The sequence below is a fragment of the Carettochelys insculpta genome, chromosome 2, assembly GCF_033958435.1.
Source record: "Carettochelys insculpta isolate YL-2023 chromosome 2, ASM3395843v1, whole genome shotgun sequence".
In the NCBI taxonomy this organism is placed as follows: Eukaryota; Metazoa; Chordata; order Testudines; family Carettochelyidae; genus Carettochelys; species Carettochelys insculpta.
In genome coordinates this window covers 21419226-21443243 of record NC_134138.1, presented here as the reverse complement: position 1 = coordinate 21443243, position 24018 = coordinate 21419226, and the positions used below count along the sequence as shown (strand labels likewise).

Genomic DNA, 24018 nt, shown 5'->3' with positions numbered 1-24018 from the left:
CTGCCTACACAGCATCAAATTTCGAAATAAAGCGCTGTTTCACTGCATTCCTTACTCCTCCGACAATGAGAGGTAGAGGGAGTCCAAAACAGCATTCCCAGTATTTTGAAAATATTTCAAAACACTGGGCATGTTTCCTAGACAGAGTCACTATTTCGAGATACCTCAGTATCCCAGAATAGCTCCGCAATGTAAACACAGACATATATTGTATATACTGGAGAAAAGCACTATGAACATTTCATATCTATACAGATATATGTTCATCGTACTTTAATGATACTCTGTGTGTGTGTGTGTGTGTGTGTGTGTGTGTAACATTCCATCAAAGGCTAGCACAGAGAGCAAAACATGGAACAGAAAGTTATTTTGGCACTCATGTTTTCTAATTACCCTACATCACCTTTCATTCCATCTAAGCAGTTTCTAAATTTACCTACAAATATGGTTTATGAGATTACTACTACTGAAAAAAACTCAGGCCTGAGAAAGTGATCCAGTGTTTAACTTCTCTTTACTACTATTCTGTGACTATTCTACTATTTAACTCTTTAACTCCAAGAGTGCTACAGAAATTTACATTTGTCATTAGAAGTAATTGTTACTGGTGAAGACTCTGTCACAAACTCTAATGCAGATCCGTAGTGATGGAAGATCATAATCTAACAGATGTTTAACAGCCCACATAGAGCAAGTTTTGGGTCTTCGTCTAGCTTTAGTAAGCAAGTGGCCATATGACAACTCTACCAAAAATATGTAATGCACCAGATGTCAGCCTTAAAAGACAGACTAAAGTTCACATTATCCTGACTGAGTTACTCGCTTACTGCAAAGGTCTTCCTCCAGTTTAGGACTGAGGCACACTGGCAACGTAGTAAAGAGAGCCTTCTGTTGCTACTGCACACTTGGAATTTCTCCTGTGAATAGTTGTTTTCATTCTCCAGTATTCAAACAAGCTGATACTTTTCACAAATTCATATCTATTACTTTTACTGATAGATTAATTGTCTCATTAACTTGGTTCAAGGAGCTATTTGATTTAAAAGCATGTTTGTAAAGAACAAAAAATTGAGAGTCTATATCTGAATAGATCAGAACAACAATCACAACTGGTACCCATATACTATACTATCCCATGCCTTCAACAACTTGAATATTTCTTATCAGAGGGGTAGTTCTGTTAGTCTGTATCTGCAAAAACAACAAGAAGTCCTGTGGCACCTTACAGACTAACAGATATTTTGGAGCATAAGCTTTCTGACTAAGCAGGTCTTAGCCCACGAAAGTTTATGCTCCAAAATATTTGTTAGTCTATAAGGTGTCACAGGACTTCTTGTTGTATATTTCTTGTAATATGACTACATATGTCACATTTTCCAATGATCCATCAACTGTATATATGATTTTATTATATATCTACTGTGTCATACCCTCAAAGAAAAATAAAGTTATGATAGCTCCAGCAAAGATATTTTTATGACTTCAACATTAAGTCTTCCCAGCTTTCTTTGATAGAATAACGAGTCTTGTGGATAAGGGAGAAGCGGTGGATGTGGTATACCTAGACTTCAGTAAAGCATTTGACACGGTCTCACATAATATATTTATCAATAAACTACGCAAATACAACTTAGATGGGGCTACTATAAGGTGGGTGAACAACTGGCTGGATAACTGTACCCAAAGAGTAGTTATTAATGGTTTTCAATCCTGCTGGAAAAGTATAACTAGTGGGGTTCCGCAGGGGTCTGTTTTAGGATTGGTTCTGTTCAATATCTTCATTAACGATTTAGATATTGACATAGAAAGTACACTTATTAAGTTTGCAAATGATACCAAGCTGGGAGGGGTTGCAACTTCTTTGGAGGACAGGGTCATAATTCAAAAGGATCTGGATAAACTGGAGAAATGGGCTGAGGTAAACAGGATGAAGTTTAATAAGGACAAATGCAAAGTGCTCCACTTAGGAAGGAACAATCAGTTTCACACATACAGAATGGGAATGGACTGCCTAGGAATGAGTACAGCAGAAAGGGATCTAGGGGTTATAGTGGACCACAAGCTAAATATGAGTTAACAGTGTGATGCTGTTGTGAAAAAGGCAAACATGATTCTAGGATGCATTAACAGGTGTGCTGTAAACAAGACACAAGAAGTCATTCTCCCGCTCTACTCTGCGCTGGTTAGGCCTCAGCTGGAGTATTGTGTCCAATTCTGGGCACCGCAGTTCAGGAAGGATGTGGAGAAATTGGAGAGGGTCCAGAGGAGAGCAACGAGAACGATCAAAGGTCTAGAGAACATGACCTATGAAGAAAGGCTGGAAGAACTGGGCTTGTTTAGTTTAGAAAAGAGAAGACTGAGGGGGGACATGATAGCAGTTTTCAGGTATCTAAAAGGGTGTCATAAGGCAGAGGGAGGGAACTTGTTCTTCCTTGCCTCTGAGGATAGAACAAGAGGCAATGGACTGAAATTGCAGCAGGGGAGGTTCAGGTTGGACATTAGGAAAAAGTTCCTAACTGTCAGGGTGATCAAACACTGGAACGAATTGCCAAGGGAGGTGGTAGAACCTCCATCACTGGAGATATTTAAGAAGAGGTTAGATAGATCGCTTTCAGGGATGGTCTAGAAAGTGCTTGGTCCTGCCATGAGGGCAGGGGGCTGCACTCGATGGCCTCTCGAGGTCCCTTCCAGTCCTACTCTTCTATGATTCTATGCAGAGAAGGGATAGATAGCTCAGTGGTTTGAGCATTGGCCTGCTAAACCCAGGGTTGTGAATTCAGTCCCTGAGGGAGCCATTTAGGGAAAATAGATTTAAAAGAAAACAAAAACCAAAAAAAAAAAAATTGGGATGGTTCTCAGTCCTCCTGAGACAGCAGGGGACTGGACTCGATGGCCTCCTGAGGTCCCTTCCAGCTCTATGAGATGTGTATCTCCATATATATTTTATTAAGTAAAAAAATCTTTGTAGGAAAATACAAAAAACATTCCAAGTTTTATTGAACAAAACCTCTCACTGTAAAACTTAATTTCCTCCCATTGGATTTTAATCCTTCATTCTATCAATACAAATTGTAAATAGCAGTAATGCCTATTATTTCAGCTCTAGAAGGAATGACCACATAATCCCCATTTATTGATGCAACAATTACTTCTGATAATCTCAGATTCTTTAAATTAAACCACTAGTTTACATAAAGAGCTCTGTAATTCTCTTTGAGTGTGTTACCTGCTAAATTACTTTGTTATAAGTATTTGATATTCAACCAGTTTTGATTTACGAGATCATACAGTCTGTTTTAGTTCCCTGACTAGATGAAAAAAACTAATAAAATCAATTATTAATGGAAACACTTGTGAAGTTTCAAATCTGTGTTCCACTAATATTCTATAATAGTCTCTTAAAAGAGCCTATACCTTAAAAAGACATTCCTGACAGAAAGATCATTTACTACAGCATTGCAAAATCCAAGTCTCAAAGCGAATTTAAGAATTTGTACTAATATGTGCTCAACTCAACTGACTACAAGGGTTCCATACTCTGTACCAGTCAGCGTTCACTTGCTGTTTTCTCCCTGAACAGAATCTCGTATTGCGTTTAGTTTTATCTAAATATGAGTTATGGAGAAAACTGAAATACATCAGAGTATGTCACAGAGTCCTTCTAAGACTCCTGATGTTCTCTTCTGAAGAGTATGCTCACATTTTCTTTTTAGGAATTTCTGCTAAAAACTTAAAGTATAGCATACATCTCCTGGTCTCATAAGATAAAAAAAAATTCTTCTCTAATTTTCCACTTGAAATCAGGCTTAATATTGCCATCCTATTGAATCTCCAACATCCAGTAAGGAGAGCTTCTGGAATCCCAATCAACATGATATGAAAGAAGTCATAAATGAATATGTATCAGTGGACTAGGCAGTTGAATAAGCTACACTTTGGCTTCCCGTGTGGGGAAAAAAATACAAGAGAAAACCCTAGTTAAATCGACCAATACATTCCATTACCCTTTCCCCACTTAAACATACAGGCCATCAGTTATGACATTAAAATGAGGAATTCACATTTCAATGATGTCTTCTTGGCATTGATATTGAACGTGGAAAAAATAAAATCAGAGCAGTTTTGTCACAGTCTCTGTGAGACAGTACTTACGCAATTTTCAACTGGAAAGAAGGTAGGCATTAAACTAATTTTGGGATGCCACTACACAAAACTGGGTCATGTCTATCTATTTCATTCTCTTATTGTGGATAAACCGAATTTTTAGACAAAGTCTTTATATGGGGCAATCTGTGTAAGATTTTTCACCTTCTTTGCAAGCCAGTCTTATCCTCACCCTCCCCACCCAACCTCTATGATTTAACAATCGAGTTAAATAGGTTTTAAGTATACAACAGAACAGTTTATTGATCTGCCTTCTCTTCACTCTCCTTGCTCAATACAGACCTTCTTAAAAGAGGATCATCAAAAGTAAGTAAATTTTAACTTAAACTGATGATCTATTAAAAAAAACATGCAGTATATATAGTTTCACACAAAAAATATCTAAATTATAAAGGCAAATATAAACAATGCTCATGACTGAGACTCATAAGAAGTCAATGTACTTTACCAAAACAGACTCTATATACTTCAAATTTCCAAGATCACAACACAAATGATACAACATGACATATTTATCTATTCTGACTGCCAAAGAGAGTCTCCTATTTTGTTTTTAACTGGCAAGCCATAAATGTGACTGTCGTATGTATATTTTCCAAATTACACAAATGTTATATTGTATTTGAAGTACATCTATATACTTCCCCTAAAAGTTGTCAGTGAAAAAAGAATCCCGCTGTGGGATTTGGGCAACTTTATGAAATTTTACTTTATCGCTTCCTTTGGAGCTGTAGCTCACAAGAACGATCGTCTGCAATACCAAACATATAATGGCTGTCCCTATTTCAGATTACCGAAAACAGAAAGTTTCAATATTATCATGTACAGAACAAACTTGATTTCTGAAAATTGCACGTCTTATGAAACAATTCATTTTCAAATGAGTTACACTGGAGACTCACCACTTCCACAGATGTAAAAAGAAATGGGATGATAATGCAACTGTATTTATCCAGTAATTCTACTACCATTCTATTATCTAGTAAATTATTGTAGAAAACAATAGTGGCACTATAGTTTTGAACACAAGGAACATTAATTGATTTTAATCCTATAGAATTGCATTCTGCATCACAACACTACCAAAGGAATGGGTTGATTAACACATACCACACAAGACATTTTGTCTCCAATTAGCACTCAGCAAAATCTGGTAATATACAATCTCGACAATCTATCTTCTAGTCTGTTTGTGAGCTGAAATGTTAAGAAAATCACAATAGGGAACTGAGAACTGTAACCTTTCAAATTAAGGTAATAAATGTTTCACTTTGTTTATATGATAATATACTGTCAACATCAACCTAAGAGGGAATATAAAAAGTTTTGCGTTCTTTCTTTTGTCAGCTTTGTCCCTAAAATATGTTCTACGCTTGCCCTAGTCATAATAAAAACATACAGAAAACCTCCATGTCACAAGTGACAGAGGCAGATCACAAGATGCAACAATGTGGTCTCTGCTAAATTACACCATACGTCTTGTTCCTTCTCAGTACCCTTTCCAGTTGCTAAAATAGCATAGTAGGTTGAAGTTCCAATAAGGTACAAACAACTTCAGACTGCTAGGCAGAATGTGATGAAACTAAACTGGCAGTTCAACCACATCATTTTGCTTTCATTAGATTTATGAGCTTCTCCCCAACTTATCTTCTCACCCTGCATTCCTCTCTTCACCCTGCCCCACTTCTGAAACAGAATTCCTCAGCAGCCCCCATTACCCCTCCCCCCTCGCCCCATCACATTCTTTGCTGGTCCTTGCTAAGCAGAGGAGATCTACCACATTATGCTGCCCACGAGAGCACAGCCTCCCTGCCACCAACCTCAGACAATTCTGCTGCTGCTGCTGCTGCTGCTGCTGCCACCATCACCACCAGGGAAAGGCCAATCGGGTGGGCCCTTGAGGAAGAAGTTCACGCCCCCCCCCCCCATGGCTGCTGGACACATCCAGGTTTAAAGGGTGCATGTGCAGGGGGAACCTGAGGGCAGGCTACCACCATTATAAGAACGACTGCTAAAGGATGGGGCCGGGTGCTGTGCCCGACATCAGCCTCCAGCCCCTCGGCTCGGGTCGCCACTCTCCCCGTCCCATTAGAGTTCGTGCCGGGCGAGGTGGGCTTTCTGTACCTCCTCCAGCAGCGTGACCGTGTTCCGGCAGTTCTGCAGCCGGGTGGTGAAGCTGGACGTGGTCGGGGAGTTGTAATCCTCCGTGGTCTCCGCGATGAACTCCGGCACGGTGATCTGGTCCGGCATGATCCTGCCCGGGGGGGACGAAGGCAGACATGGGGGAAGGGAGAGGAGAGAAGAGCGGGGTTAACTTTCGTATAACCCGGGCGGGCACGGGGCATCCCCAGCAGAGCAGGGGAGGCAGGAACCCCTCTGCGCTGCCCCCTGCTCAGCCCGCGGCTCCCTGCGGCCGGCTCCGGGAGGAGGTGCCGGGGCCGGTGGTGCAGCTCAGGCTCAGGGCTGAGGAGGCGCCGCCGCGGCTTTCGCCCCCCGGGAACCTCTCGCTCGCCGCTGTCCCGCCCGCCCTGGGGAGGGGGCTGGGAAGTTGAGCACTAACTTGTGCGGGCTCCGGCTGCGCCCCCGGCAGGCGGCGGAGAAGGAGGTGGGGGGGCGGCGGCGGCTGCTCCGGGGAGTCGCTCGGGCTCCAGCCGCCTCTGACAGCCGCTGCGTGAGTGACACTCGGCTCTGCGCAACCCTCCCTCCCGCCTCCGTTACGTGGGCAAACAAGGAAGTGCTCTGCGCCTGCGCCGAACTCGGCAGCTCGCGCGCCCGACGAGGTGCGCGCGCCGCCCCTCTCTCCCCATCTGGGTTGAGCAGGGCACGTCCTGCGCGAGACCAGAGCGCAGGGGCGAGTAGAAGCCTCGCGCGCGCGCGCTCGCGCAGGGTAGCCTGGTTTGGAACCTAGAGACCCGCCGGCTGGTGCAGGGCGCCGAAGGGGGAGATGAGCCTTCCACGGGCTCCCCCAGTAATACAAAGCAGCGCCGGCACCCCTTGTCCTTCCGCGCGACCGGTCTGTTTCCTCGCTGCATGTGGAACGAGCGGCTTTATCCTATGCTGCTGGAAATAGACACGGGAGAGGCTGGGAGGATGCTCTGATTTGCCTTTTTGTTTGCATGAAAGCGCGCTGCACGCATAAGGAAGCAGTGTCGGGGGGGTAGCAGAGTTAGCCCGTAGCTTCACAAAAGACGAGCAGTCCTGTAGCACCTTACAGACGCCAGTCTGCAAATTGGAAGAAGTGGGTCTTACCTCGGAAACCTCATTACTTAATAAACACATTTGTTAGTCTTTAAGGTGCTATGGCATTGCTTGTGTTTATAAGGAAGCGGGTAAGCACTCAGGAAAGAGCAACTACAATACACGTGGTATGCTACAAAATCCAGACGTAGGGCAGCTTTCAGCAGGGAAAGGGCCCTCAGTTTTCTCATTTTCTCTGACACAACAGATGGTTCCCCCTTCCCTTTACCAGCCTGGCCCCTGCTAGTTACACACACCTATATAGTCTAGTCTCTTGTGGATAGAATTGAACAGTTATTCAGTACTAATTACATAGTTCCATAAGATCATCTCATAGGGAATGTCCCCTCATGTTAATATTTCTAACCAAACATAAAAGTTTAAATTCTAGTAACCTCTTGGCATCGGTTAATATGGTTGTCACCCAACAAGGCACAGATCAATGAATTGCTAACCTAGTTCCTGGATGAATCCCAACACATCCAATCAGCTAAAGATAAATCTCAAGGGCAAGGCTGTAGATTTTTTTTCTTTAATGTCTGCCACAGCCATCCAATTAAAACGTTTTTGCTGGTTTTGGCACTCATAAATCCTTGTGCTGCATGCATTTTACCATGGGGGATGGAGCAAATTAAGAAATTTCATATCTCAATAAGATTATGTTCCTGATGAAATAGCCCAGACAAGCTGATGCTACTCCCACCCCTCCAAACACACATACACCCCTCCAATTTTCATTAGCAGTAAGAGATAAGGGTTGCCTATTTATATAATCACAAAATATATATGGTAAATTTTGAATAAAATTAATCATAAATAAATCCTTCAAAATTATGCCACTTTCAAAGAGTTACTCTGATATTTGTCATAGTGAAAATACTATTGTATACATCACCATTAGTCTCACATGGACAAATTAAAATGTACAAAGAAACAGCCTGATATTTTCCAAAAACATACAAAGGATTCGTGGGATAGGATACATTTGTCAACCTTGCATCTAAAGAGATATAATCTACAAACCTTTTCAAGGTGATATACATAAATACAGTAATATTTCTAAATAAGGCAAAAATTAACATTTTCTGCATTGTGTTTCCATGTAATGTTAGCAATTAACAACCTAATAAAAATATGTGCTCTTAAAATTTCTCTTCATTCTTTATTCTTGTACATGCCTTTACGAAGAAAAGCTTAGGCTCAGGACACCTAAATAATCACCACCCACATCTGCCATTTCACACATGTTGTATACTAGATTTACTCAATGTTGCTTGGGTTCTGAAGTCTATGTTTGTTTTTCGGAAAATAAAATGAAAATATACATGGTTCATTTAAACCATTGCTTTGGGGTGGGGCTGGGGATGAGAGGTTCAGTATGCAGGCTGCTCTGAAGGGAAGGGACTACCATAGCCCTCTCTCACCACAGCTGCTTGGGGACAGGTAAAAAGCACCTCTCCATGGCCTCTGCAGCTCCAGTAGGCACAGCTGGGGAAGGAGGGCATGTTCTCTCGCTTGAGCATCTCTTCTGTCCCCAGTACCTACCAGCCAGAGTGAGGAATGCAGCAAACTTGTTCACTTTCTCCCTGCTCCCTGATGAAGGGGAACAGCCAGCAATGTTCCTGTGTGAATCAGCCTGCCCCCTGCTCTTCCTAAAGGGCACCTGGGAGGAAGGATGCTTGAGGCTGGGGCAGTCATGGACCAGGTTGGGCAGGAGGCACCCTCAGCCAGCTACTTGCACATGTCAGATGATTATCTCTTTTCTGTATGGTTTTATGAGAAGCAATCAGATCCACACACATCCCATTTTCTCAGTACAACCAACCCCCTTCCTTGCTATAAGGTAAGGTAAGAAGAAGCTATATACCAAATTTTGTGGTCCTAACTCTTATGTGGGAGTTCTTGAACAGGCAAACAGACAGACAGACAAACTCAAAGCTATAGTAGATTATACTGCATGGAGCCCCCCCCTTTTCCTATGACCTTCCACAATAAGAGCTGCATACTGTACTGAGAACTGGGTAAACTCATGTATTCTTAAAAAGTTCCCTAATATGAATATTGGGCTGTAAAGGTTGCAGGGTCAGGCAGCTGGATAGCACATGCTTAGTGGAAGAAGACCAGAGCACAGACTGACTTAGACAAATTGGAAGACTGGGCTGCAAGAAATCTGATGAGGTTCAATAAGGGCAAGTGCAGAGTCCTGCACTTGGGCTGGAAGAATCCCAAGCATTGTTACTGGCTGGGGTCCGACTGGCTCGGTTGTAGTTTTGCAGAAAAGGATCTGGGAGTTGTAGTGGACAAGAAGCTGGACATGAGTCAACAGTGTGCCATTGTAGCCAAGAAAGCTAATGGCATATTAGGTTGCATCAAGAGGAGCGTTGCCAGTAGATCCAGAGAAGTGATTATTCCTCTTTATTCGGCTTTGGTGAGGCCGCATCTGGAGTACTGTGTCCAGTTCTGGGCCCCCATTTATAGGAAGGATGTGGATACACTGGAGAGGGTCCAGAGAAGGGTGACCAAAATAATTAGGGGACTGGAGCATATGACTTATGAAGAAAGGTTGAGGGAACTGGGACTGTTTAGTCTGCAGAAGAGACGACTGAGGGAGGACTTGATAACAGCCTTCAGCTTACTGAAGGGAGGCTGCAAAGAGGCTGGAGAGAGGCTGTTCACAGTGGTCACGGATGGCAGAACACGGAACAATCAAGTTGTGGTCCAGGTTGAACATTAGGAAAAACTTTTTCACTAGGAGGGTGGTAAAGCATTGGAATGGTTTACCCAGGGCAGTAGAAGAGTCTCCATCCCTGGAGGTGTTTAAGTCTCGCCTCGACAAAGCCCTGGCGGGGCTGATCTGATGGGTTTTGTCCTGCTTAGAGCAGGGGGCTGGACTCGATGGCTTTTTTAGGTCTCTTCCAGCTCTATTGTTCTATAATTCTATGATTCAATGGAAACTGAAGTGTTGATATAACCTTCTGAAAACCTGCAACTGCTGAAGCCATGGAGTCAGAGTCCTTGGGCCAGATAAGCAAGTCAGCTGAGGTCAATGAGTGTAGCATTTGTACAACTGACAGGATGATTAGGTGCCAGTCATATGTTTCAGGGGGAAAAAATTGAAAGAGTGAGACAAAGAAGAAGAAAAATAGGTTTCCAATTTCCCCTAGAAAAGGGACCTATCCAGTTAAGATATAGTGTTCCCTCTCAACTTCCACTGAATTTGCAGGTGCTGTTCAGTACTTTGCAGGATAAAGTGAGGATTACTAAAAAAGCACAACTGCACACATGCACACACACATAAAATAATGAACTGAAATAACGGGATTAATAAAAAAATCATGGAGCTATTTTGTAGCCATGTTCTCTTTGAAGGTGACCAGCTGTTGTCCCTTTGAGAGAGCCTGGGGACTTGCTCACAGATGTATTACAAGTGGCACATGGATCACAAGTAGCATATAAATTGTAGCTGTTTGGTGTTTCTAGCCTTTTTTTGACATTTTTCTTTTTCAGCCTAAGGCTTTTAATTTTGAATATCGACACTGAGATGCTTGTCACAATTTCTGTCCTGGAAAGTGCCTGGTGGGTACAAAAGGCATCAGCATTTATCAAAAAAATATTGGAGCTGTAATGTCATTGCTTGGGTGCTTTCTGAGTCCATGCTTAATTAATGAACTCTCTTAATAGCTGTTCTTAATAGGACAGAAAAAAAGTAAGTAAATTAACTGTAGTACCTTTGGTCTGTTCTTGCAATCAACATGACTGTATAAGCAGTAGGTGTTTATCACTGATGCTATATTATAAATAATTCGTATTACCAAAGTTCCTTTGGGGCCAGTGCCCCATTGTGCTGGATATTGAACAAAAATAAAACAATGAGATGGGCCCTGCACCAAACAGCCCTGTTTTAAGACAAAAGACAACACACAGTATAAAGACAAGATAATGGTGAGACAGTTATGATCAGAATAATAAACAACGGTCACAGCATACCAGCTGTCTTGTCATTATGGCAACATCACGACATAGGTTGGTTTTTAGGAGACACTGAAAAGAGGATAATGTAGAGTTTGTTACGGATATTTACAGGAGTTCTTACCATGTCTAAATTAGTGGCAAGAGAAAAAGTTCAAGACTGTTTATCCAAATTTTTACAAACAGACAATCAAGAAGGGTGTTGCTGGTGCAGTGGGAGTTTACATTGCTCTAGCATGGAAGAGATGATGGGTAAGACAGGAAAGACTAGAAGCGCCTCAAAGTGAAAGGCTGATAATGTAGTGATGATGACAGCATGATGCAGTGGCAAAAATGGAGAAAGGAGGAAGGCAAAGAGTGAGATGATGACATTGAATGAGCCCAGAAGATAATTTTTATAGCAGTGTTTTAAATAGATATAAGTAGAATATAAATACATTTGTCAAGGACAGAAAAGAGGAGGTTTTGGTAACCAAGGTGCAAGAGGAGGAGGGCCTGGCTAAGTGTTTTAACTGCGTGGATGGAACAGGATGTTTTAAAGGAAGAAACTGCAATATTTAGACAGAGCGTGCATATGATAGTTTTAGAGAGAGGGATGAGTCCATACAGATGCCCAGATTATCAGATATAATGACAGAGAAGAGAGTGGTGTTTCCCAGGGTAAATAAGAAATTTTGTCAGAAATGAGAAGGAGGGGAAAAAAATCAGTAGTTCAATTTTGGCCAAGTTCAGATTGATTTGATGCCAGGATATTTACAAGGGGTATGTCTAGGCATGTCCCCTCCTTTCAGAGGAGGCATGTTAATGAAACAGTTTGGAAGATCCTAATGAGGCATCAATATGAATATGCAGTGGTCATTAGCATATTGGCAGCGATGCATGATTCCAAAGTGCTGCTTTCAGAATGCATACTGCTCGTGTAGACAAGGACCTTTCAAAAGTACCCCCCCACCCCAATTTCGAAAGCCCCTTCTTCCTAAAACCAAATGGGAAGAAGGGGCTTTTGAAGTCAGGGGGCTCCTTTCAAAAGGCCCCTGTCTACACAGGTGGTGTGTGTTCCAAAAGTGGCACTTTCAAATTGCGCATGGCTGCCATTATGCTAATAAGGCACTGCATATTCATGTCAGCGCCTCCTTAGCATCTTCCAAACTGTCTCATTAACAGGCAATCTCTGAAAGGAGGGGGCATGTGTAGACACAGCCAAGGAGAGGCTGGAAGGACAGGCTGAGATTTTGGTTTGCATAGGAAGACAGATACAGGATGGTTGCATAGATCTGTGCATTATAGGCATAGAGAGGACAGTTAAAGATATGTTTATACATTACATTACATTACAAAGAGAGATGTTGGAAGGAGAAAAGAAGGAAGCTGTAAGAGTGTGAGAGGAAGGCCAGGCAGGGCTGCGGTTAAACAGGGCCTGTTGGCCCAATCAGCCCCACCCTGATTCACCTGCAGCCAGTGTCAGGCCTGGAGGGGTATAAAGGGAAGGAAGCCAGCCCAGCTTGGTGCTGACCAGGCAAGAGGCAGGAGCTGGCTCTAAGGCAGCAGGACCTGAGCCAGAGCTGCTACCCGGTCAGCTGCCAGAGGGAACAGCCTCAGGTCCCTCCCCCGGGGCATAAAGTGGGGGAAAGCCCCTCCCAGGGTACCCCTCTCCTGCCAGAGAGGGAGCTAGATTCTTGGGGCCATGGCCCCAAACCTACCCCACAGACTCTCAGGTGGGGCTGAAACCCACACCCCAGGCCCAGCAGGGGTCTAGCCACTAGACCACCCTGTCACTGGGGGGAACGGCTCACGGATGCCAAACACAGTTCTGTGGGGCTTATACAGAAAACTGGAATGGGGAAGAGGAGGGTCCTCCAAATGGAAACACTGAGGCCATGTCTACCCTACAGCACTCTCTTGACAGTAATGTCTATCAACAGACGTTACTGTCAACAGAGTGCATCTACACACAAAAGCAGATCAACAGAGCAATCCACTCTGTCAACAGAAAGCAGCCAGACTGCCCTCCCCTCTGTCGACAGAACAGCTGACTGGAAGCTCTGAAAATTTTGAGGGATAACTCTGTCAAGCCAAAAGCAGAGTTCTGTCAAGACTCTGTCTTCAGAAGGCTTTATGAGTGTAGATGCTCCCTTAGTCATGATGACAGAAGGCCCCTTCTGTTGAGAGAACTCTCCAGTGTAGACACAGCCTGAAGGAACTACATGGAAAAGTAGGAGGGAATGATGTCATAAAAAGTAGGGGGAGAACAAGATATCAAGAAGATGAAGATAAGTGCTAATGTTGAAGGCAGCCAACAGGCCAAGGAGGAAGAGTAGGAGTTACTGGTTCTGAATGTTGGTCTGGAAGTAGTTAGAGGACTTTGATGAAAGCTGTTTCAGTGGAGTGGTGTAAGTGGAAGCTGGACTGAAGAGACTATAGAATGGATGTAATACATTTTAAAGGCCAGAAGGGACAATTATGATAATCTAGTCTGACCTCCTGTATAGCACAGGACATGGAATTTCACACATACATTCTTTTATCAAGACTTTAATCTGTGGTTGAGTAGCTAGAGAATATATTTAAAAAGACATCTAATCTTGATTTAAATTAATTCAAATTATGGAAATTCTACTCCGTCCCAAACTGTCAATTACTGTCACTGTTAAGAACTGCACCTTAATTCCAGACTCAGTTTGTCTACCTTTAGCTTCAGTCACTGGATTGTATTTTGTCCTTTTCTGCTAGGTTAAAAAGACCTTTACTATCAGAAATCTTTTCCTCATCTAGGTACTTACAAACTGTGCCATCACCTCAACATTCTCTTTGCTAAGCTAAAGAGAGAGAGCTTGTCTACTCTCTAATTGAAAGTCAGATTTTCTAGACCTTGAATTGTGCTTGCAGTGCTTTTTTTTAATTCTTTCCAGCTTTTCAACAGACTTTTAAAGTGTGCATACCAGGACCAGGATGCAGTATTTCAGAAATGGTCTTGCTAATGCTGCAAAGAGAGATAATAAAACTGAAAGAAAGGAATTAGAGCAATGTGATGGGGCAGAGGGAGGAAGACCAGTTATTGGAGTAGCTAGAAGAGTCCAGGGTGATTTGGAAGAGATTAAAGATGTGTTTGAGTTTAGAGTGTTTCGTCCTCAAACAGAGATGCAAGTCTTACAGGCATTAATGTTGGTGTCCTGGCCAAATTTCCAGTTTGCATAATTGTAATCTAAAGTTTCAATCAAAGGTATTTCATATTCTTTTTCTATTCTTTCTCTGATTGTGTAGTGTAACTCTATGCTTAAAAGAGCTACACAATTTCATCCTGGAGGTAGTTGTGTTTTCATAGTGGATGTTTTGGTATCTCTCACAAATAAAAACTTATATAAGTATTACGGGTTTTTTTGTGAAGGCTTAGTATCATAATAACATGCAAAGAATTTCCATTACCTTTGGGAGGAAATATACATGTATCTATGTGCATTAGAATCCAGTAATACATGCATTAGAATGTCTTGTAATATGTCTAAAATTTCAGTTGTTATAATTCTGGTTGACTGTTGAGATAAGAACCATCCGCTAAATAAATGAAGTTAAAACAAGGATGAATTTGGTTTGTTACTTGCAAGCGCAGTATCAGCTGTACCAATATCCAGTACATATTTTTTAAAATACGTCATGCATAGCTTGAATATTCTTTTTATTTATTATTTAAATATGAATATTTTTACTTTGTACATTAGCTTGAAATGTTGTGTTCAATTCAGAGCAGTTTCACTTTGAGAAACAGTCCTTGCACCAGCATATTCAAGCAGCAGACTCAACTGGGTGTGAAAAGTAACAAAAATGCAACTGGAACATAGCATATTTGTACTTTTAATCACACATGAAATGCATCATGTACTCACAGCAAAAGGCTAAATCTATTTTAGTTGTTAAAACCTACACCACATATAGACAACACAGATAACTAGATAAAAGGAGACCTATATGATATATTGCAAATTGCCTTCACTAAAGAAACTTTGTAATATGAAATTTACAAACAAATCTTTGAAATTATTGTTGTTATTTTTGGTGCATACTGCTCAGGTGCTTTTACAAACAAAGAAAGCATCTGTCATTCTACCATATATAAATTCTGTTTATATACAAAGACCAAAATTTTGATCATCTATATTCTGAGTGCCTTTATGTGGGTTTTTAAGCTTTAGCAGCCTAGCCTATAGAATACATAGCCTGCTTCAAGGACTTTTTGTCACTTGTATGCAGCTATTTTTGCTGCAAGCATCAACTGATTTCAATTTTCAAACTGGCAAAATACTTTGCTTTACTTGGTGTTTAAAATTAGATAAGAAAACACAGGCAACTATCTTGTAAGTTACTGTTTCAGTTACAGAGCATTTCAGTTGTGTTTTCAGTAACAGCAACATAAACAAAAGGCCCCTTTTACAGTCTTTCAACATTAATATGATAGGAAAAAAGAATCCATTGTTTTCCCATTATAGATGACATTTTAGTAACATTAAGTTCTGTCATTTTAATACTATGTATTAATGAAAAAGATCAAATAAAACTTGTGTTACTGACTGCATATTTTGCAAGTTGTCCACTTCGTCTTTAATGCCCTGTGATAGAGGCTTATGCTAATATTGGATGCACTCAAATAGCTGTGTGGGAGGGCTGCTGAAAGCAAAAACCCTGATAACTAAGTAGAGCATTAAGTTACACAAGATTAATCTGAGTAATCTGCTGATTCAGTTGTGCCTTTGTTTTCGGTGTTGTCATGTAAGATCAAGAGTCATACAGAAAAACACAATGGCATTCCAGACTCTTAGTACGAGAAGAAATGGTCTATTCTTTGGCTCTCCTGTACCCAGTCAAAGTAAAAACGGAGCAAACAGGAACTAACACCAGGTGCTACAGGTTGAACCTCTCTAGTCAGGCACTCTTCAGACCTGACTAATGCCGAACGAGAGAATTTGCCAGACAACAGGAGGTCAATATTGTCTAGCAGCATTACCAATACTTGCACTGTTTACTGGGCTCTTACAAGACAATGACTACGTTAACACTAAGGGCAAACTTCGAAATGGCCATGCTAATGGCCAAATCGGAGAATATGAATGAGGCCCTGAAATGAATATTCAGTACCTCATTAGCATGCTGTAAGCCGTGGCACTTCACTTGCGCACGACTCATCCACACGGGCTGCAAATGTTGAAATCCCCTTATTCCTATCGGCTGAGGAAAAGGACCCCCATGTAGATGAGCCATGTGCGAGCGAAGCCATGGCTGGCAGCATGCTAATGAGGTGCTGAATATTCATTTCAGTGCCTCATTAGTATTCTCCGATTTGGCCATTAGCATGGCCATTTCAAAGTTTTTCCCCTAGTGTAGACGTAGCCATTTAGGGGTAAATTACAGCTAAATAATAGCACAGAACACAGAGAATCAGGACCACTGTCTGTAAACAAACTTTATGGGATCATGGAAAACTTGGCGACACTCATGATAAGTGGTTGCCCAGCTAAGTAAATTCATGCTAGATTATGGATGTTGCTGGATGAGAGGATGCCGGACTAGAGAGGTTCAATCTGTAGCAGGATGATGCCATATGGAAGATGTTCCCTTGTTATTGCTGTTGGGCTGTGGCTACCCTAGCCCCCCCCTTTCAAAAGGAGGATACTAATAAGCCACTTTGGCAGATGCTAATGAGGCGCTACCATGCATATGCAGCACCTCATTAGCATAATGGTGGCCACACACGTTTCAAAAGTGTTGCTTTCAAAACTTACGCTGCCTGTGCAGATGGGGGCCTTTTGAAAGGACCCCCACACTTCAAAAGCCTCTTCTTCCCATTTGGTTTTGGGAAGAAGGGGCTTTCAAAATCTGGGGAGTCCTTTCAAAAGGTCCCTGTCCACACTGGCGGCGTGCGTTTTGAAAGAGGCACTTTCAAAATGCACGCAGCCACCATTATGCTAATGCATGGCAGCACATCATTAGCATCCTCCTTTTGAAAATGGGGGGAAGGGCTAGCATAGCCATGGCCTAGGTGCATTGAATTTTGTATTTGTTGATTGCAGATACTCCTGTAAAGAGACCCTCTTGAATCTATAGGAAAGATAATTGTTGGGGGGAGGCAGGGAAGAGCTTAGGTTAGTCAGACCTTTCCTTTACCTTACAAGGAAGGTAAGGTACCTTACCCTTTATAAAAGATAAAATCCCAGAGTATACTTCCTTGAAGAGTCCTATTTTAGAGACTTTTTATGAAGGAAAAAATCTTCTTCAAGTTGATTGCTGGGAAAACAGACATGGTATATTTGGTATATACCTTGGTATATTTGTCTGCTGACAAACTTGGCTCTTGTCTGGACTGGAGTGCAGACACTAAAGTGGACAGGGCACCTAAGCAGTGACAAGTGTACTATGAGACAGTGGTGGGACAGTTACACCAGTAACCACCATAAGCTGCAGCCCCCCTGACTTGGCAAAAAAAAGCACAGCAAGGAGCAGAAAAACGGTTACTCTTCCTTGAACCAAATTTGATCTGAGCCATGTCTGCCTGTGCTTGTGGTGTGATACAGACCTGTTTGGGGTGGGCAGTTGGCAGGAAGAATTGCAAATACTGGTTAGCATGAATATCAACAAAGTCAGAGATGGGCATTTGCATAATGGCAGGGGGAAATAATATAACCCTGAATCTGGTTCATTTACTCGTATTAGAAAGTGATAGCAACAGGCCTTGCAAAAAAAAAAAGGCACAAGTAGTCAGACTGAGTTTTTAATATGAGAAACAATACTGACTAAAAAGAGAGAAAGACTGCAAAAATTAACAGGTTGCAGGGCAGCTGGTGCAATAAGCTTTCACAGAATAAAAACTGAAATGGTGCTTCAAAGCATATTGCAAACATTTCACTATTTTCTATCTCTTTGAAAGTGATTGTGATGCCTCACTATCTAAACAGATCTCCCATTCTTACAAGGGCTATTAAACGAGCACTCATGAATGTGAGTTTTGACCACCTAGGGGTTACAGGTTCAGGTCCCCATAGTGGGGCAGTGTCGTCACTGGACAGAGGAATTGGGCTAAAGGGAGTCTACCTGTCAGCTGGGAAGTGCAATCCTAGCTCAGGTAGAGACACATGCTAGTTCTACTTGAGCTAGCACACTAAGGCTACATCTACATGTGCACCCAACTTCGAAATAGGCTATTTCGATGAATAACGTCTACACGTCCTCCAGGGCTGGCAACGTCGATGTTCAACTTCGACGTTGCTCAGCCCAACATCGAAATAGGCACAGCGAGGGAACGTCTACACGCCAAAGTAGCACACATTGAAATAAAGGAGCCAGGCACAGCTGCAGACAGGGTCACAGGGCGGACTCAACAGCAAGTCTCTCCCTTAAAGGGCCCCTCCCAGACACACTTTCATTAAACAGTGCAAGATACACAGAGCCAACAACTAGTTGCAGACCCTGTATATGCAGCACGGACCCCCAGCTGCAGCAGCAGCAGCCAGAAGCCCTGGGCTAAGGGCTGCTGCCCACGGTGACCACAGAGCCCCGCAAGGGATGGAGAGAGAGTATCTCTCAACCCCCCAGCTGATGGCCGCCATGGAGGACCCCGCTATTTCGATGTTGCGGGACGCGGATCGTCTACACGTCCCTACTTCGATGTTGAACGTCGAAGTAGGGCGCTATTCCCATCCCCTCATGGGGTTAGCGACTTCGACGTCTCGCCGCCTAACGTCGATTTCAACTTCGAAATAGTGCCCAACACGTGTAGACGTGACGGGCGCTATTTCGAAGTTACTGCCGCTACTTCGAAGTAGCGTGCACGTGTAGACGCAGCTTAAAATAGCAGTGCGGCTGTGAAAGCACAGGAAGTGTTTCCTGTGCCGGGTCCTTCTGCAGCTAGCTTAAGCTCTCACCTATGGTGCTCTGGCCATGCTGCTATTTTTAGCATAATAGGTCAAGCAGAGCTAACACATGTACATCTACCTGAGGTGGAAATTATATCTCCCAGGTGTAATGCAAACATACCTTAAAGTAACATTCTCCTGCTTTCCAGCATGCTAAAAATAGTGGGGTTGCCAGAGATAGCTTGGGCAGCAACTCAGGATAGCTGTCTGAACACAAACCCATTGGACCCATGGCCACATACTTAGGTGACCAGAGCAAGCTGCTGCTCTACCTCTGGCTACACAACTATTTTCAGAGTGACAGCTCAAACAAGCTCTCAACTCATGTTGGGAAGCATGCTCCCTGCTGCTGTGCAGACATATCCTAAGGGTCAGGAGGCCTGGTTCTGTAATTGAACTACTATTTGATCTGAGCAATTCACTATCTTGTGCCTCAGAGACCTACTTCCTTCCCTGTAAAATGGGGATATAATTAAATTTGATTCCTGATTTAAAGTGCTTTGAGATCTACAGATGAGAAGTCTTGGAAGACCTAAGTCTTGTTAATTTAGGCCTGAACGCAGGGAGGAAGCGGTTGAGAGGTGCAAACACCCTGCCCCCCAATAGGCTGACCTGCCTCTTCTGCATGCTGCCCTGACCCTGACCCCTGGCACCATCCCCGACCAGCTTGTCTGGGGGTTACTGGAGCAGGGGATGGGCACGCAGTGGCAGCATCCCCGCTGCCTCACTCACCCCCCTCCCACTCACCACAGGGTGCTCTTCCACATCCTCCAGCCCTGCTGAGCCCCATGGAGAAGCAGAGCTCAGCAGGCCAGGATGCCAAGATGGAGCACTGCATAGTGAGTGCTGGGGAGGTGACACACTGCAGCTGCTGCTGCTGTCACCACCTGCCCCCTTTCCAAGGTAATTCTCCCCATCCCAAGCCAAGGAGGGCGGGGGCAGGTCCTTGGGTCAAGCAGGGGTTGGGGAGGTCTTTGGGTTGAGTGGGGCATGGGGGAGGTGGTTTCAGGCTGAGCAGGGATGGGGGTTTTGGGCTGAGGGGGGGACTGTGTTCAGATGTGGGGATGTTGGGACCTTGTGGGGGTGGGGTGGAGGGTGTTCAAGACAAGGGAGGGTGTTCGGCTGAGAGTTATGTTGGGGCCTTGCAAGGGCGGGGGCTTCAGTCTGAGCAGGGCTGAGGTGGGACGGTGTTCAGGCCAAGCTGGGGGTGGGGGATTTGGGGTTAAACGGGTAGTAGTGAGGTTTAGGGTGAGGAGGGGACTGTGTCTGGGTAGGAAGGAAATTGGGGCTTTGCAGGGGGCATTCACTCTGGGGGGGTATGTAGGCAGGTGGGGGGGGCTGTTCCAGGAGTGAGGTGTTGGGGGTGGGATGTTGGGGCCTTGCAAGGGGGGGTTCAGTCTGAGCAGGGATGAGGTGTTTGGGTGGGAGGGATGTTTGGGCCTTCAGGGGGGTGTTCAGTCTGAGTGGGGGTAGGGGAGGGAGTCCTTGGGCTGAGTGCGGGTGGCTCTTTGGGCCTAGCAAGGGTGGGGAGGGGGATGTTTGGGGTGTAGCGGGGGGCAAACTGTGGGAGGCTGGAGAGAGGGAGGGGGCAGGACCAGCTGAATAGGGGCCAGGGGGCAGGACCAGCTGAAGAGCCTAGGGTCGGGGGAGAAGGGCAGGGCCCACTGCAGAGGGAGATGAACCATATTTACAAAACAGCACCTATTCCCAGAAATTCATGTATATGGACTTATTAAATCATTTTATTATATTGTTTTTTTTAAATATGCAACAGTGAGAAGCTCTCAGACAAAATCATTTAAGCACTTCTTGTCGAGATTCAACAAAAGCAGGCAAATAAAAGGACTATTTTCCACAGGAAGTTAGTTATGTGCAGATGTAAGACACAAACTTCTATAACGTCTAACTGATTCCAGTCTAATAGTAGTAGCAACTTAAGTTGTTCTATTACAGCAGTGTATCGTGGTCTAGCCTGTACAGAAACACGTAAGAAGATCTGTCCTAAAAGACCTGTTTTTATAAGACCTTATCCTACTAAGACCCGAATCCTGCAAACCTGTACATCTCTCAGTCCAAAGAATTCTAGCAGATGAAATCCTAGAAATGGTTTATAGCGTTAAGTGAACATATTTGGCAGTTCACTGCTTAATTTTTTAAAATGATTTCTCACTATATTGATAATAAAATGAGTCTACAGATACGAGATAGGATAGGAAAGGTCCCTGGGGTCCCTACATTTAATGGTATATCTGCATTGCTTTTATATAAACTCTATTTCCAGGGCTATAATTTATCCACAAATAGTCACTCTAGGCTTGAATTTACCATACAAAGTTTCAGCTTGGCAGCAATTTTGTTGCTGCTCTTGTAAATTTAAAAAAAAAAAATCTGTTTTGTCTGTTTATGTGCAAACGTGAAGCATTTGCAGCATGTCAGTTTCCAAACACGAAGGTCTGTCACAACTCAAGAAGATGTTTGATTTGAAAATGAAGTCATGGGTATTTACAGCCCGCAGTATAGATTAAACCCTGTTTCTATTTCTAAACTAGACCAGGGCAGCTGGATAGCTCAGGCCAATAATGGCTACTGCTGTTGCAAACTAGCCACAATATTCTGAAAATATACTTAGTGTTCAAGCCAAATAGCCACACTCAACAGGCCAAATAGCCACATGTGGGTAGTGGCTAGCATGTTGGACACCACAGGCTTAGGGTATGTCTACCACATGTGGAGGGTAAAGCTGCTGCTTAGGGAGACAAGCTTCCCAGCCTGCTGCTCTGCCCAGACCCTGCCCACTGCCCCACTTCTTTCCTACTGTCTCCTTCTTCTTCCAGCCAAATCCTTGAATCCAAATGTAGCAAATGACATTTGGAAAAAAAAACAAACAAACAAAAAGAAAAACCCTCTTCTAAAATTTCTTTCTAAAAAAATGCAGCATGTTTTCCACTGAATGCCAGCTTGTGAAGAAGGTACCTAATTGAAAGCACTACATTTGGGAATAAAAAATGTCAGTCACAGTTTTTTTTGATATGCCCTGAAATATGCCAGAGATTTACATGCAAAGACTCTGTTATATGAGCAAGTTTGTTGTCCAGCTGAATACAATATTAAATATGGAATACATGATGCAGGCCTTCTCTGTTTTACATATTCTTCATCAGTATTTCTAAGTTGATTTTATATTTTCAATATACTCTAAGATTTTCACAAAGAAATCATTCCAGATTAACAGATATTTAAACTCACATTATTATAAATTAATCAATCAGAGAAGTTCAAAGCGTTCATAACAAAGTACACTGGTTTTAGAAAAAGGAAACACTAATTCATTTTGTGTGAGTTTTCATACCAAGATGTGTTTATGAAATTTCACAATGGCTATGTCGACACAAGTGTTTTTCTGAAAAAAAAGGAGGTGGCTTTTGTTGGAAAAACCCATGGAGTGTCTACACACAAAATGCACTTTGTCAACAGACTGTTGACAAAATCCAGCACCTCTGCCAGCTGTGTTCTGCCACTCCATGTTCAGCAATAATGCCTTTGTGGACAGTTTTTTGTCAACAAAAAAGTCTTTTAGACGCTGCGGGGCTGTTGGCGGGGGAGCTCTATGTTGACAGACTGTGTTTCCATTTCACTGGGCTGTCCTGTTTGCTGAGCTTCTGGTTGGCCATTCTGTCGAGAGAGCAGCCAGGCAGTCTGCCAACAGAGTGGATTGCTCTTTTGATTCGCTTTTGTGTGTGGACACACTCTGTTGACAGAAATTTTGCCAGAATCTCTCTTCTGACAGTAACTTCTGTTGACAGATTGTTGTAGTGTAGGTGTAGCCTATATATTTATGTTAAAATAGGTCTCCAGAGATTTTAGGCATATCAGAGGATTTTATATCTTAGTAAATCACTTAGGCTATGTCTACACTACCGTGGTCTGTTGACAGACTTTACTGTCAGAAGAGATCTTCCGGCAAAACTCTTGTCGACAGATCATATCCACACACAAAAGCAGATTGAAAGAGCAAGCTGCTCTGTTGACAGAGAGCAACCAGACTGCCCTGACACCCTCTCAACAGAACAGCCAACCGGAAGCTCAGCAAACAGATGCATCTGATGAAGTGGGTCTTTCCCCACAAAAGCTTATGCTCCAAAATATCTGTTAGTCTATAAGATGTCACAGGACTTCTCATTTTTTCAATTTCAGTTTAACAAATCCACTTCCATGGAAGAGTCATGAGTCTCCAAACTGCAAAAGCCTCCAGTGGGAACCTTCAGGAACTGCCAGAATAGGGATAAGAAGAAGAGAAGCAGTGGACCACTAACACTCGGGAGGAATTACCTCCCTCTGCATCTTATACCTCCAGCCCATGATGTCTACAACAGTGACACTTGAACATTTTTAATCGTGGGGTACTGAAAGCCAGCCTACTTATCCCTATCCACCCCCTTGCAGATCTCGGACCAGTAGCAAGGCTGAATTATTGGCAGGGTGATGGTCAGAGCAGCAGCAGAGCCCAGGGCACAGGGTGACAGCTGGGCTTGGGCCTGGGTGGGAGCTGGGATGTGACTAAAAATGGGGGTGCCTTGCCTATGTTCTGCACTGTAATAAAAGACAGGCAGCTTGGCTGTGGCTGGCCAAGGTCTGCTGGCTCAGGCTTGTGGGACTTGGGTTTTCAAGTTATCACAGTGGTGACTGAATTCAGGCTGAAGCCTGGGCTCTGACACTGTGGAAGGGGCAATGTGACCTTTGAAACATTAGT

The 24018-nt window shown here is 43.3% G+C and overlaps 1 protein-coding gene across 3 annotated transcripts in view; it reads right to left on the bottom strand.

Annotated features, from left to right (window-relative positions):
- The window catches only part of ASAP1 (ArfGAP with SH3 domain, ankyrin repeat and PH domain 1), a 274729-nt gene that overhangs the window by 206988 nt on the left and 43723 nt on the right, over nt 1–24018 (bottom strand). For 2 of the 3 annotated variants that reach the window (XM_074986652.1, XM_074986653.1), the window contains exon 3: nt 6289–6418. In XM_074986652.1, the coding sequence (XP_074842753.1) occupies nt 6289–6418 (130 nt within the window). Of the gene's footprint in view, nt 1–6288; nt 6419–6724; nt 6830–24018 lie in introns of those variants that run through there. The other variant, XM_074986655.1, reaches the window with a different exon arrangement.